Source organism: Rhinolophus sinicus, linkage group LG03, assembly GCF_036562045.2.
Source record: "Rhinolophus sinicus isolate RSC01 linkage group LG03, ASM3656204v1, whole genome shotgun sequence".
NCBI lineage: Eukaryota > Metazoa > Chordata > Mammalia > Chiroptera > Rhinolophidae > Rhinolophus > Rhinolophus sinicus.
The window spans coordinates 50,523,887-50,540,467 of NC_133753.1; the positions used below are offsets into that span (position 1 = coordinate 50,523,887).

At 42.1% G+C, this 16,581-nt stretch overlaps 1 protein-coding gene across 1 annotated transcript in view; it reads left to right on the forward strand.

Moving 5' to 3' along the window:
• The window catches only part of MYO1E (myosin IE), a 190,614-nt gene that overhangs the window by 62,453 nt on the left and 111,580 nt on the right, over positions 1-16,581 (forward strand). The window contains exon 2 of the mRNA XM_019732308.2: positions 14,436-14,579. Within this exon, the coding sequence (XP_019587867.1) occupies positions 14,436-14,579 (144 nt within the window). The remainder of the gene's footprint in view (positions 1-14,435; positions 14,580-16,581) is intronic.

The following is a 16,581-nucleotide window of genomic DNA, read 5'->3' on the forward strand; positions in this document are numbered from 1 at the left end:
TCTGCCTTTTCATGGTGGGATTAAGGGGCACTCTGCTAAATCCTGAATGGTTTTCTCCCAACCAAGTGTGGTCATAGTCTTTGCTTGTGCCATTTGGACCATGGGTATCTATGTAGCTCCAGAAAAGTGGCTATCCCAACCCAGCGAACATTATGGTTGAAACAGATCATGAGGTGTGAGGCTTCTTGGCCTGCAAACTCCCGTTTGCCCACCAACCCCAAGCCTCTGGGAGAGACCCCCATCCCATCCCCCCCCCAAACACTGTACAGGTTTACTTCTCAAGCTCTGGCTCTTAGAAATTCAGTCCCTTCTCGGCTGTGTGAGTGATTTAGGAAGCAGATAGTGGGTTACGATCCGATAAGAAAAGACCCCCTAACTGGGTAGGCCCATGCTCGTTTTGCAGTCTTGTTTGTAACTATAGTAATGTCACAATTCAGTTGAGATTTTCATCACACTGGTCAGGAAATTCATCGTGAAGGTTACTACAGCAACCTTAACTCTGCTCTGGAAAGCATATCCTTTACAATGGGCCCTTTCAGAGGCTGGGCCCCGAAGCTGGGCAGTGATTCAGTCTATTCAAAACACAATGGGGCAAAACAGAATAGAAAGGAACTGCACATTGTTTTTAGGCCTCCCATTGCCATCTGTAGCTTTGCGCATTGTCGTCCATCCTTGTGCCCAACTCGAGTTTTGTTTCTGCCATAATACACTTTTCATTTCACAACTCACAAGCCTGCCTGTTGAGGTGCCTTTCATGGAAGTTTAAATAATAATAACAGCTCTATAATAACAGCGGTGCACAGACTCACAGCCGAGAAGTGCTACAGAAACACCTTTAAGAAAAGGTGGTGCAGACTTTTGATTTGGAGACAAAGGAAACACCAATTACCGGGTATGTTTTAAAATAGTCAAACCTCTCTTCAAAACTGATAAATTTGCCTTGGAGTCCTGTAAAACAACTCCAGGTGTTGTTGTGGGGTTTTTTTATTTGTTTCTTTTTTAAAGGAGAAAATTTTAAATAACAAAAAAATAAAATTACCCTTGCCTTTATTCACAGACACTCAAAACAAACCCACCCAGCAAACAAAACTTGCCCACTGATTGGAAATGATTGGTTCACTTACATTTTTTTGAACTAGAGAATGTTAGGTAGGTTTTTCAAAGCTGAATTCAGCCATTTAATAGTGAGCTATAGTTATAACAAGCAAAAGAACTGTGGTTTCCTTAGAATGGAAGTTGGAAGGAAACTTTTTTCTTCTTTAATTTTTTTTCCTTTAGAGCATTTATGGTATTTTATTTATTCACACAGCTTGCCCTATGATCAAACAACTTTTGTTGTTGTTGTATATTTAGATCTCTAGGGTTGTTTTATTTCCTTCTTTAATGTTTCCTGCATGTTTCACTTAAATCATTTGCTTTTTATCTTTCTCAGGATCTCAGGCTATTTCTCTCTTTTCTAACCTTTGTACTCTTGGTCCACTGGATTAAAAAAAATAAATTGAAATGAGTTTTTCTTCTAAGTGCAAAGTTAGCAGCTACGTCTGTATCTTAAACTCAGCCAAACTCGATCAAACAAATGGTGAAACCTTTTGCTTTTGATTCCAATGGACCTTAATTGACTTGTGGTCACTCCCAGGTATCTTTGGGTGTTGGTTATTTGATAAGTAAGTTATACTGTGCTTTTGGCCAGACTCCCAGGAAGAGAAGGGGTCACAGCCAGGGAGAATATTAAGCCTGCTGGCGCTCCTTTTCCTCAGATTTTGGGTCTCAGGGCTCAGGTAGAAAGGGACTTTTGTGCACTTGGGGGTAGAGTGTAGTACAAATCCTTCCAGCATTTTTGCAACCAGAAACCATGCAAATGTTTTTGCAAATCCACTTGTGGTCTTGCTGGCAGTTTTTGAGCACAGCCCTCTTTGGGAGGTGGTGATGTTGACATCTATTTTCTATTCGCTGTCCTGCCCAAAATGGAGCACACTGTTTTCTGCATAACTGGGTGGGCACACTCTCCTACCTTACACAGAGAGCAGGTCGGTTTGTCTCAATTCCTTGCAGAAAGTGATTTCTGTTATTACTGCTTCCCGATCATTTGTGTGTGAATCCCAACCCCCTTGACACTCATTCCTGTCCCTTACTACAAGGAAGACCAGAGTTTACTACTGCTCTTGGCTTTGCAGGGCTGAGAGTGCCATGTGGTTTGACTTTGGAAGCTCTGTCACAAGTTCCTCCAGTGGATCCCTAGCTGGGACTGTTTTGGCAGTTGATGTCTATCTTGCCTGTTTTGTCTGAGTGAGAATTTCTGTGAGGTTATTTTTAACATACTTGAGTGTCCTTATTGTGCTAAGAGGCATCTTTGCCACAAAGGGAAATCATCATCTATTTCTCAAAGAATTTTGCACGAGAAGCCTGCATTTACTGAAGACCTGGGTGTGGGGCTCTGTCTTTGAAACTGGCTGTGAGTAGTACTTTGAAAGAGACCAACAGAGCCTATTGTCACAGGGTGGCTCCAACCGTCTGGTCTCTCAGCTTTCCTGATGCTTCTCATAGCACTAGTTATCTTTCTACTAGTAATCATATCAGTGGACCTAAAATGCCCCCCCTGTTTAGAGTGGCAATCTCTGTTCCGTAGCCAAGGCAAACCATCCAGCTTGCCATGTGGGACCTAAGGCAGCTTCAGGTGCTCTATTTGAAGCCTCACTATCAGAGAATGGCTCCCTTGTGCTATTTTCAGAGTGGGGAACCCATATCTTTTGTCTTCCCCCATAGCCTCAGTGAAAGCTGCTGTGAGTTTCTAAACCCACCAAGCCCAAGAACAGATCTGGACTCCATGACTTTCTCTGGCCAATGTTTTCATCTGTTCCATGGGGATCATAGGACCTCCCTGGTGCGATAATTCTTTTGAGACCAAATGAAACAAAGCACCTAATGTCGTGTTTGGCACGGAGTGCCAAAACAGTTCCTTAAACATTGTGGAGCACACATCTTGATGACATGCATTGACTTTTTGAGGCTGTATTATATTTTACAGAATACAATGAGCAATGGGCAGCAGTCACCAGAAATTTCTTGGACTTTCTATGGAGTTGTGAGGTTAAAGCTGGTGTGACCCACCCATGCCCCTTAATCACATCAGACACGGTTAGCTTGTGTTTTGTTTTCAATTTTAGTGATTCTGGCAGAAGAAAGTTACTATTGGAAGGAGCACCATGGAATTCTCCAGCCAGAGATCTCCAGTTAGATTACAGTTTTCTAATTTCTGCTGGCATTTCTCCCATCTTCTGGAGATTGCCTTTCTCCTTTACCTACTTGTTTCTGATTTTTAAGCCAATATCTTGACTCTTAATCAACCCTACCCCCAACCCATAAACAGAGGCCTCTATCTTGGGTAGAAGGCAAAGTGTTCTAGGAAAGGGGTCCCCAAAATGTGGGATCTGTGCACCTTTGCATGCAAGATAACCCACTGGAAAACAAATATTAAAACTTCTATTTATATTGCTCTTAATATTAAAAATGAGGAAGAAATTAAGCTCTTCTAATATTTAATATTTGGGTGGACACCCATGCCCTCATGCACTCTGATGGCTAGAGGGTCAAGGTTCACAAAACCACCTCTCTGGGCCTCAGATTCCTCACTTGTAAAGTAAAACCTTTGGCCTGGTTGATTGGTAGGGAAGGCCCCTTGCAGCTATAAAATTTTAGAATGCAGAAGATAAATGTAGAAGTATTCTTGCCTCTTCCTTCCCCTATTCCTTTGTAGTTTAAACATCTCACTTATGTTTGGCCTATAAGGCATCAGTCTGTTACTCAAGATGGTCCTTATTGTACGTCTTCATTACTGGCTTCCTTTTTACTTAGCCTCTTAGATTCTCTGTGTGCCTTTTCTGGCAGCGACTATCTCCTACCCTGCTGTAGTAGATCCCTATTCTCCGAGAATCTTGAGTGCAGATGTCTCACATAGCATGCACTTATACATCATTTGTGTATCGTGAAACTTGAAAAGTTCTGTACTTCTTTGTTGAATCCTGTCTCTGCTAGTCTTATTGCCCAGATGATATGATGGTTCTCTGATTCTTTCTTGAATCATCAGATATCTAATCAGGGCATTATCCCTGGCTACCAATGTTCCCAGTTCACTTATTACTATTAACAATAACTTTACTTACCACTCACTGTGGGTCAGGCAGTGTAATATGAACTCTCCATGTATTATCTAATTTAACACTCAGAAGCCCCAAGTGGTAGATACTGATACCATCCCCCATTTCACAGAAAAAGAAAGTGATGCTTAGAGATTGGAATCCTTGCAATGCCACTTTTATTAAATGTCCTTGAAACATACCACTTCTTTAAAAGTCTTTTTAGTTGTAAGGGTACTACCACCTCTATTCAGTTAGAATCTCTTCCCCTCAGAGAGAGGGGGTCCTCTCTCTCTCGCTCTCTACGTAGCTCTCGTCACCTTCCTTTTCAACTTCTGTGTTTTTAAAAATCTGTATTTGCTAGCAGTTGAATCTTTGGAAAGGTAAGGCTCCTTTGATAAGGACTCAGGCAAAATGTACCTGTTGGTGCCCTCTCCCAAACCTGGAAGAACGTAATAATGAGGGTCCTGGATAAGCTCACAGTGAAGCCTCCCAAATTGGTTTTATTGCACATTCATCCCCTGAACTGGAGGGGACGGTTCACAACAGGTAGGTGGTAAAAGCCCCTTAGAATTTCTGTAGTCAAGGACACGTGAAAACAAGATAAGAGTCTCTGTGTTCCTCCTTGCTGCACAGCCACCCATGCCCCTGACACTTGGGCCCCAGTGCTGGCCTTCCGAGGTGCAAGTGTGGCTTCTGAGACCCTAGCTGATAACAGGGGCGTCAAGAAGCAAAAAGCCTGCTGTCCTGTCTATCTTAGGGCTTTTAATTGAATTATCAAGTATATATTATACATGACTCTCCCTGCCCCCTTCTAAATTCCTTCATCCCAGCCCCGTTTTTGTCCCATTCCAGTATGGGTGGTAAGAAATGGCCGGGTGATGAAAGGGACTGAGAGGATGGACCGGGAGTTATCTTCACACATGAGGTTGTCCTGAGCCTACAGGACTCTTGGTGACACTGCACCACAGTATTGATTACTGGCTGCTCTGGTGGCTTCTCCCCTTGAGATGTGCCCCCTGAACCCTCTTCTTACCACCCTGTCTGTGGCCCAAGATCTCTGTGGATCTGGTCAACATGTCTCATTTATACCCGAGAAGCTCCAAGACCAGCAACACCTTATGGCTACATTTTGTCCCTGGAGGAACATGACATCTGTGTGCCACTGATCAGGCCAGATCAAACAAGCAAAGAGTCCACATGTGCCAGTGCCCAAAACAGGAGAAGGTGTGGAAGCCATTTATCACTTCTGTACTTTTCTGGTCAGTGTCAGCAAGTGACTGTGGTGCTCAGGGGACGCCCCTCACCCCTGAGCTCAGCTTCTATCCTGGACTCGGTATTCCCCTGCTGACCCATGACACACAAAGGCTGCCCATGCCCCTGAGACAGCCCATCACATTCCAGACCCTTCTCCCCACTTAGCATATTGTGCAACAGCACCTCTAAGTGGGAGATGACATATCCATACCTCCTTATCTGTTGTACCTCCACTTAAAATCCTACTCTTACCCCCGTTCAGTGTTTCCACATTGGCTTTAAAAATATATAGGTAAGAAAAGAATTCCATAGTGAGTCCTGGGAGACTGTTTTTAATCATATTGATATCAATTCTGCTGCAGTCTGCTGATAAGTCTTTGCATATTTTTCTTTTCCCTCAGAGCAGCATTTAAATTAGGATTTCTTTCTTCCTTGGTGCAGCACAATAGTTCATTTTATGTCACAAAAAAATTGTTCAATTACCTCCCTGTTTTTATTACCATTTGAATCACCAATATGAACAAGAGCCATTGGTGCCAGTATTTCTAACCTCATCCTGTGGTCAAGATTAGCCTGTTGCCTGGAAGACAGTAGACAGTTAAAGAGAAGAATTGTCTTTAGGGGCAACGTTTCTTCCCTTTGATCTCTTGGGCTGGGAGTGATAGGAAAGCTTTTGAAACTTCACTCTTCCTTGGGGCAGACTCTGGGCCCCAGTTTTCCCTGCTGTCGCTGTCACAGTGAGGTACACCTACTTCTGAGATGAGTTCAGGCGGCCTGGAATTCATTTACCAGAGTAATGATTGAACCCGACCGTGTGCTGGGCACTGGCCCCATGCTGGGGACACGGCAGGGAACAGATTCCAAAGGCCAATGCCGTGGCACTGAGTTTTCTCTGTTTTGTGCAAGTCCAAGTAGAGCCAAACTTCTCACCCTGTGGGATCCTAGCTGCCAGGCTTTGCACAAGGTACCATACATACCCTTAAGAGTGTCTGCTTCAGGGTGTTGTGCAGATGAAAGAAGTTGATACATGACACACAGTCAACATGCAATAAAGCAGATAGTGTTAGCTTTAGAATTATTGCTGTTAACCTTATTACGAGATACAGTAGGTATAACGGTTAAGCCCCAAGATTCCAGAGCTGGGTGGTCTGAGTTTGAAGCCCAGCTGTTGGAGCTGGGCAAGTTAGTTAACTTCTCCGTGCTTCAGTGTCCTGCCTGGTCAGGTGGTGAGGATTAAATAAATTATCACGCATAAAATGTTAGCACAGTGCTAGTATGGAATGAGAATTAGTCGTTTTGTGAAAAGAATAATATTCTCCCAAAGGGGAGACAGTCACCATTTTGATTTCCTAGAGACTGAGACAGAAAAGATAGAACAGTGCTGGTAATACTCGCAGGAAGTGCTTCCCTAGAGAGAAAGAATAAATTGCAGGTGCCCAACAGAGAATTTTCTCCTTAAGACAAGCCCTTACCCTGGGGATGACTAGAATGTTCCGTGTGTGGCTGGAAGGCATGGGGGGTCCTGAGGAGAGAGAACTACAGGAGGGTTCTTGGGGCCCCTGCTGGAAAGTGCAGGACGTTCGGAATATGAATACAGAATAGTTTTCTACTTGTGAAAACAAAACCTGGGCTCTCACCTATTATCTAAAGGGGAATCTGGTCTTGCCATGTGAGATTTTCCATAGCAGAGAAAAATACGTTTGGGAAATACAATAGAAGTCATTTGAATTCCCTATGACTAGACTTGAAATTGGTAGGAACGGGCTGAACAGAGAATGGCAGTGGGTCTCCTTGTATGGAGATGGTAAGATGGGGATATACAACCCCACACTGGGTGTTTTAAATTGTACTCGTATGTCCTCATTATAATTGGAAGAAATATTTCACATCTTGAAGAAATAAAACTAACTCACCAAACTGGTGATTTTGTGGAGATGATTGTTTATGATGTAACCAAGTTAAAAAGGACAGTTTATACCAACATTTGCAGTTTATACAAGCATAGGACTGGTGGAGCTTGTCTATAGGTAAGCAAAGTTATGAAAGTAATTGATATAGATAAGTTACAGAAAAGTTATAAAAGTAGTTGAAATTGACTGATGTTTAGGAAACACTGGAGTATAGTGTATGTAAATAAAGGTCAGAACTCATAATTTCCTGGGATGGACATATCACAGGATTGGGGAGCTGGCCCACGTTTCTGCTTCAAATGGTCTCAACACTGAAGGAACTCTTAGGTTACAAGAGCTACAAGTCTGTGCTTTTACAAATTGAAGAGGAAATGACCTTGCTTTGCAAGCTTGTGGTCTGGTGATGGGCCACTCTTATAAGCAGCTTGTCAGCCAGGACACACACCCTCATCCTGTTTGGAATGAGGTGGGGGGACACCAGCTACAAAAATTTTCAAAGCAAAGCTTTTAGAACTGGGTAATCATCAGCCTCACCAGTAAAAACCATTGCACAGGTCCTGAAGTGACATTAATACATGGTGCAACTCTTCCAGAACAATCAAAATCTTTATACTATTTTATATCTTTGATGATATTAAACATTAACTTAATATTCATAAAGTGCATAGAACAGTGCCTGTCCCCTCGTAAGTGGTACATTCATAATTCATCAAGCCTTAGATGCTACTGGTCGTTAGAGACATCACTTTTCCCCCTTTAAAAACAAAAATGCTGACAGTTAAGCTGTGTCACAGAATTGATTTTTAAGACACATTCTAATTTCAGAATGTTAGAATTGATGGAATATGTTAACTGTTTATAACAACTTAGATTTGATTTGTTCATTGATATAGAAAATGGTCCTTTTGGGAGGGACATTTCCGACAGAGAAAGTAAAAAAAAAAAACTGTTTCTTTTCCTGATTGGGGCCCATTGATATTTAAAGAAGAGTTTACTATAGCTGCAAGCTGGGGTAAACAAGAATTGGAGGCCTGAGCTGACACGGAACAACGAAAAATAGGGAAAACAGTGTCATGGATACTGAGGGTGCCAAAAGAATGTATACAAGTGGACACTTCGGTCAGCGTTGCCCAAGCAGTAGTTCGCCGTAATCAGAAGTGTCTGGACGCTGATGGTAACCACTTTGAGTACTTCTTGTAATTGCAGAAGTCAAAGGTGACTTGTATTCATCTTTTGTTATTGATATATATTGAGTATTCCAATTTTAATAGTTTTCCTTTCTTAAAATGTGTAGGCATTTTTTTGGTACCCTCTGTATATATATTTCATTTCATTTTATTAGATGCTCTCACATCCCTTATCTTATTTGATCTAACTTTTTCAATGAAAACAGCTATATATGTGTGTGCACATTTTATATAATACATGCTCAATAGAAAAATAAAGCCATGCAGAAAGTACACTTAGAGATAAACAACTACAACATTTCAACGACCATATTTTCATACAGAGAGATACCATTTTACATAAATAGTATCATATATGCAACTAAAACAAAATTGGGGCACTTTATCATCTCCTGCTACTTTTTACAAACCTTTTTTCCCTTTCCCACTCGATCAGTCAAACCAATGTTGCCAGCCGGGCATGTACTGTCTACCCTTTGCCCTCTGGTCATGTCATCATATAAAACCAGCAGTACTCCAGAAGGACTGGGGCTTGTTATGGTTGTTGGTCTTCTGTGATCTTCACAGTAGCTCCTGGGGGCACTGTAATGTGAGGAACCTCTGTCTGCCGAGCAGGTGGCTAAGGCCCACACAACACAGAGGCAGTGATTTGTGGGAGACCCTGTGGTTGAAGAGCCCAGAATCTTGGCTAGAAGGGCTAGTCTGAGAGTTACCCCTGACTTTTCTGAGATCAAGTTGGTCACAGATACAAACATGTACCTGGGACACTCCTGGTTTATGCCTCGTGTTCCAGCTTTATTATTAACAACACTACATTCTGCACTCAAAGTGTCCCTGTTTGGACGATAATTTATGTTTGCTCTACTTGCTTCCTGGAAGGTTGACTCTGGCCAACCTTGACTCAGAGACTGACCACTGGACCTGTGATCCTGGCTGGATCCAGCATCTACACACAACCTTGATGGTGTTGGAAGTGAGATGTGCTGTAGCAGAAAGAGCAAAGAAAATGAAGTCAGGAATCCTGATGACACGTCTCAGCTCTGGCCCTTTGTCCCAGGGAGTAATTGAGACGTATGTGGAAGTGTCACACAAATATTGAACTTTGGTCCAGGTCACATGTACTTATATGAATGAAACTAATAAGCACATCTTCTGTCTTCATCGAGCCTCCTCTCACCCCCACTTTGTGTGCCAGCCCCACAATGTACTTTCCCACACCCAGCCCCTCCAAGCAGAGGCAACTTGGTAAATTATAATCAGACCTCAACTTTACCCATTTGTAAAAGAATAATAGAGAGATTGTAATATTCATATCCTGTAGGTAATGGGTGAATTAAATGAGATCATGTGAGACATCGGCACATATTTATGTGTTTAGTAAGTATTAGTTCTAGTTACCCGCAAGGTTGAGGAGAATGGGGGTATTTGTTGGCTGCTGACTGCCCCCTACCACTCTTCCAGAAACACTCCTTCCTTGCACTCTGTTCCCTGTACTTCAGCACACACACATGCATGCTTCAAATATAATCTTCACATCACATAATGGTGGGGCTTCTAAATTGCATAAAGTTGAAATACATTGCAAGCTCAATGCTGGCTTACTGTGCTTGGCACATAGGATACAACTAAATATTTAGGGTTGGTTCCCCTCGTCCCCCCGCCCCATAGTTTGCAGTGGAGGTGTTTCCAATCAAATAGCAGAACTGCAAAAAGTAGAATTCCCAGACTGTCAATTTAAAGATTAAAATCTAAACAGATAGTTCTGTTCCTTTCCTGTTATGACTCACTGGGACAAAAAGAAAAAAGAATCCCATTAAAAAACTAGGGCAGTTTGACGGCAGACCAGAGTGTTCCCCATGGTCCATTTTTCACAATAAGTTTATGTTTTCTCTACTTCTCAGAGTGATACCCTTCTAACACTGGGGGCATTCTAGTTCCAAGTTTTCTGGAAATCAGATCTGCTGTCTTACCATGCTTGTGTACCAGCTAACCATCTCAGACATGATATTATTTCATCCATACATCATCTCCCAACCCACCTTTCAAATCTTGAAGCTGCACAGAACCCAGGCTTAAGTGATGGTCCCTGCTTTGGGGATAGCTTGGTCACCACCGAATAACCACCCCCTGAAAATGCTTGATTGTATTGGCATCATTTTCAATGTTTCTATTTATTTTTAAATTTTACTAAGACATGCATATGGTTCTTTTAAAAATGTAAACTGCAGAAAAGTTTAAAATGGAAAGTAGAAGTCACCCTTTTCCTGAAACCCTTTCTCTCCCCAATAGAACCTTGTGTATCGTCACAAAAACAATTATATAACACATGCCTTTTTAGAAATTTAGACACATGCATTCATTTTTTACTTAATCTACATATTGATTGCTATTTTCATGAAATTGTATCTTTTGCAGATCTTTCCATGTCAGCACAAGCAGACTCCTTTCAATGACTGCATAGAACTCCTTTGTAGGGAGGGTGTGCCATGTTCTCCTTAATCCACAAACCGTGTGTCCACTTTCCCCCATTACACACTTTGCTACAGGGAACAACAGCCTTCTACATTTATCTTGGTGTATCTAGAGGTAAACTCCTGAAAATATAATTGCTGGGTCAAAGAGGTGTGAATTTCATTTTTATTTAGTTCACTGTATACGTATTGGTCTGTGTGACTACAATTTTGATGCCTATTTTCATGTTGCTCTTTAAAAATGCTATGTAGTATCCTCTTCCTAGAACAGTGTGAGAATATGGACGATTACCCCCACCCCCAGGGGGTAGCCCAACACTGGGTCTGTTGTATTTACCCAGCACATTTAATGGCCTCCCTTTTCTGGGCAACCAAAGGGCATGTTTGAAGCCTGTAGTTACCCAGTATGTGATCTCCTCTCACCTGGATGAACCAAAGAAGAAAGATGGTCACGGACACACTAGTGAGAGTGTCTGCAGAACCTGGCTGTAGCAGGCAGAGGACACTGGGGCTTTCTCCAGGGAAGGCAGGCTTTCAGGAGAACAGTCCCCACCTTTGTGCTGACTCACCTTTGCTCTTCCTGGTCCCCACCCTGGTAAACACACACCAGTGAGGGACACTCCGCCTTTTCAAATCAGCCAGCGAATCTGTGAGCTGGGCTCTTCCTGTGTAAGGGACCTCCTGTGTCTTGGTGCCACCTCCTAAATGTGAGGAACAAACCAGGCCATTATGTGGATCTGGGCGTACCCCACTTTCTAGAATTTGTGTGTGAATCCATTGCTTTTTAATAAACTGAATCATCATTAGAAACTAAATGTGAACTCGAGAAAGTCTGCACTCAATCCTCATCTGATGGGAAATATCTTCCTTGTAATTTGCAGTCATTGTCAGGGGTAAGAGTAACTTTTCACCATCATCATTGTAATTATCATTATTTAATATTATTATCATTGTCATTTCTTAGCTGGCACGTCAGCAGCTACAATCCTTCCTTTGTACAGCCACGCCCCACTCATCAAGGACTCTTGGGAAATGAAATACCTTGCTGAGTACCCCTACTTGTTTAAAATGTTAACCATTTTTACTGGGGAAACAAAACAAAAAGGAGTTCCCACCCAAAAAGAAGCCCGCAGAGAAGAGGGAAGCTAGCTCTTGCCAAGGTGACAGCCTGGTAAACTGGGCCCTTGCCATCTGAGGAAAGTGGCCCTCCTCACACAGAAGGGGAGGTCCCCATTTCTGCCTTTCCTCCTCCCAGTGAGGGGTGCGAAGAAGAATCTAAGGGGTTGAGATTTGTTCCAGAAACACAATTCATGCTTTCACAGTTCTAAGACAGTAGTTTGCGGTCTGAAGGCAACTTTCAGCCTCTGCTTCTGAGGATATTGTCTAGGGTTCAAAAATGATAAACCATTTCCCACTCTATTAACAGCCTATTAATACCCCTGCTGTTTTGATCAACTATGCTTACATTTTCCAAGGAGAAAGTGTCTTTTTTTTTTTTTTTTTTTTGGTGCCTCTTTTAAGTAGGGGGATATTTATTGGGGTCAAAAACACATATACAAACACACCTACTGGTTAGTTCCTCCAAGACCATAGTTTTCTATGCAGAGTAATTTTTGTGAGCTCCCAGAAGGAACAATCAAGCTGGAAAAGGAAGAAGGGCAGAGGAGGGAGGAGTCACTAGGAATCTTAATCTAGTTGGAAGGAGACCGTGGGCATTTGATTGAGATCCAGTGAGTCAGGCTGTGGCCAGTGCTTTTTTTTCTGCTTTACCACAAGAGGAAGAAGGAGTGGTGAGGTCCGAGGTAATTTTGTAGAACTGATGCTGCATGTGGTTCTGAGAAAGCCAAATATATCATAAACAGTTTCCCTCTGCAAGGCAGCATGGGTGGCAAGCCTTCCAGACCCTTCTGGAGCCTGAGCCCATGGCACTGGTATGCTTTTCCTATGGTGTCTCCTTCCTGGTTGTTGTTTTTTAAATTTGCTTTTCCCAGAGACTCTTAGAATTTGCTCTTATCGAAGGACCGGTGTTTCCTACAGAGAAAACAAACAAGTTTTTAAAAGTGAAATTTAAAATGGCATCCATCTTGTTTCCTTCCAACCTCCTCCTTATCTCGAAGAGCCAATTATTACGTTTTTCTCATCCTAGTTTTGACACCTTTCTAGGTACCCTTATTCAGACTTTTTCTCTCTTTAGTCCAGATTCTCCCAAAAAGTGAACTTCTGAGAAGGCAGCAGGAGCTGTCTTGCTCAGTTCAGCGCCTACCATACTTGTCCACTGTGTGACATGTCCGGTGGGATGCATGAAGGGTTTGAAGAGAAGGGAGAATCTTCTAGTATCTTGCCATGTGTTATTTGCCGTTATTTGTTACATATTGTTTTTTTTTTGCCCCAGTAGATTATAATGAATATCCTCCCTCCTCTAGTCTCCTCTGACAAATTAAAAATGTTTTAGATCCACTTCAAATGGCGCCTTCTCCAGGAAGTTATTTGTGTCTCTCTGAGAACAAAGGAGTCTCCTAGTGCTGGAACACCCATTTTACATGTATTTACATATCGACTGTTGCTGATGCATGAATCACCTCTGTGAGTCATGTCTGTCAATAGCTAGATGTCCTTTAATGGACAGTGAACTCCCCACTATGGTGCTCCCATCCCCCCCTAACTCCAGGGCTTGGCCCATAGCTGAACACATGGGGGAATACCACTGTAGAAATGCCAAGGTGAAGGAAACCCTGCAGGTCACAGGGTGTTTAGAAGCCATTCCTGGTGTTAAGTTGTAACTCCAATAAGCGGACAAGGGCCACAGCTTCATCTGTCCAAGGAGACCATAGGGCCAGATGAGGGCCTCCTGCTCGTAGCATGTTTTATGATCATGTGTAGGCTGCCCTGTCCATTTCTTCATACTATAGCAGTGATCAGTCATCAAAATGGAGCTTATCCTTTGAATGTGAAAGGCTAGTAGTACACTGACAGTGGTAAATTATGGAGAGAGAATTGTGACAATGTGGCCTAGTCAATGTGTGATACGTAGTCTTCCCACTTCTTAGTTCTGTCATATATATGATTTGCAAAACAAATCCAAAAAGTTCCTATTTCACTCAAATTCTACAAAACAATAAGATGGAAGGAATTCTTGGAGACCATCAATCATTGATTGTACTATACTCTAGACACTGTTTGGTGCTTTACATTATATCATTTTATTTAACTCTGATAGCAACTCTATGCAGCGGGTCTTATTTCTCCCATTTTACAAATGAGAAAAGAAAAGCTGAAGTGACACAGTGGGCTTAGATAACTTTTCCCCGCTTCACTTAGTTTGTAGATGGTAAAAGCGAAACTTGAATTCAGGTCTGAGACAGCAAATCTTTGTTCTGTTGTGTTTGACATGAGGAATATGAGTGCCCTCCCCCCACCCCCTTTTAAACCCTGAAAGAAGATAAACTATCCTAACAATTGTGTGTTTTCCATTTGTAGGGAAGCAAAGGTGCCTACCGGTACCACTGGCAAAGCCACAATGTGAAGCACAGCGGTGTGGACGACATGGTCCTGCTCTCCAAGATCACAGAGAACGCCATTGTGGAGAATCTGAAGAAGCGATACATGGACGACTACATTTTTGTATCCTTTATTGGTTTCTTTGGACATTTACAATTGATGACCGTGTCCATGGTGAAACATGGCTTTATTCCTAGTGTGAGAAGATCCAGCTGAAATTGTGAACGATGCTTTTGTGCTCACGTCATTTTCACCCTTTCAGAACGTGGTTTTGTACTTTTTTTGTCCCTTGGTTCAAGCTGTGAGAGGGGCAAAGATGATGCTAAATTATTTTCCTGGCATGTCAGAAAATCAGGATGCAGCCAATGTCTATTTTCATTCCTGGAACTGTACCGGTGACGTCCTCTAGCCACACACGTGGTGTCTAAAACCTCTGCGCTTCCTAGAGGAAGTTCCAGTCTGCACAGAGCACTGTCGATAGCGCTCCCTAATTGCAAAGTAGTTAAGTCCAGACTTGAAAAGTTTAAAAAAGAGTGCCTCCTGCAAAAAAGTAGGCCGTTTTGTCTGCTTTTCTGCATTCTTATGTTTACTAAAGGAAGCACGAGAAGTGAAGATCAGCAATTGAAAAAGCCTGACATTCTTGAGTTGTCCTTTATGTTTCCATGTTAGCTTGCCACGTGCCATTTTCTATAGGGCTTTTCAAAATTCAGCATGGAAATTTGATTCAGCTTTGTGTTGACTTCATTATAAACAGAGAACTGTGATATTTTCTTAAGTTTCTACAGGATTCAGGAGTTTTGTTGGGTGCAACGAGGTGAAGATGTGTTAGTGGAATTATTGTAGAGTTGGTCATAGTCATGTGAAGATTTGTGTAAAATCCATCTAATTGTACCAGCAAGTTTAAGTTCGATGCTGTTGGTGGCTTTTGAAGGTACGGCGGTATGGATGACCGTTCCAGGTGAAGTCTTTGCAGCCCTTGTAATCTGCATTTTAGATTTTAACCCCAAAAGCTTGGGGAGAATAGTTCTCACCTCAGTAGCTTCTGTTTATTATGTACACCATTCATTTGAGTATTTGTTAAAATCACCCACACCTGTGCAACAATCCTGGTGCGGGGACTGCCTAGCCCATTGTTGGGCGAGGAGGGTTCAACTCACCAGGCGTGGATGTAGCAATACTAATTAACAATATTCTTCCAAGGCATTTGGACAGTTCTGGTCAATACTGTGCTGGTTCTCATTTACTTTAGGAGATTTTACCAAATATCTGGGTAGTTAAATCCCTAAAGCCCCGCTTTTAAGTGTTAAGAGCTATACGTGGATTTGTTAGCTATATTATAATAGCATCTTAATCAAGGGTGGCAGCCTACTGCCTGCAGACAGATTCTTGCCTGCTGCCCATTTTATAACAGGTTTTATTGGAACCTAGCCATGCTCATTTGTTTTATTATTGTCTCTGGCTGCTCTCATGCTACAATGGCAGAGCTGAGTAGTTGCAACAGACCATATGACCCACAACGCCTAAAATAATTACTTTTCTGGCCCTTTATAGAAAAGATTTGAAGACTCCTAGGTAGCTGTGCAGAGCTTCTTCCTTTCATGTAATTGTATGGAAGCAATTGTATGGAAGCAATATTCAGTTGTAAGATTTAATTTTATTTGATCAAAAAATTGAACTATGCTCACTTGATCTGGGCTTATCATCATCAAAACATTTTAATCACTTTTATGTGCAAAACCCATGGCAGATGATAGACTAGAAAGAGTTGGGTGCAGGATATGGTTTGGACTGCCTGGCTTTGAACCTTACTCTGCATGGGCCTGGTGACCTGATGAAGTTTTGTGTGATCTATGTGCCTTGCTTTCCTCACCTGTACAATGGGAGTGATAATCAAATCTCCTGCATAAGGCTGTTGTAGGATTAAATGAAATAATGATTGCAGTAACTACATAGTAAGTATTAGTTATTATACTATGGCAAGTTCCTCCATATTTCTGAGTTATGTTCCAAAAATGCAATTGTAAAGTCGCTTATTGGAAATTCAAATGCGTTTACCATAGAAACTTTTAAATGGAAGATTGGTTTATTGACAGGCCCATAAAAGGCTGACTTCCACGAAATGTAG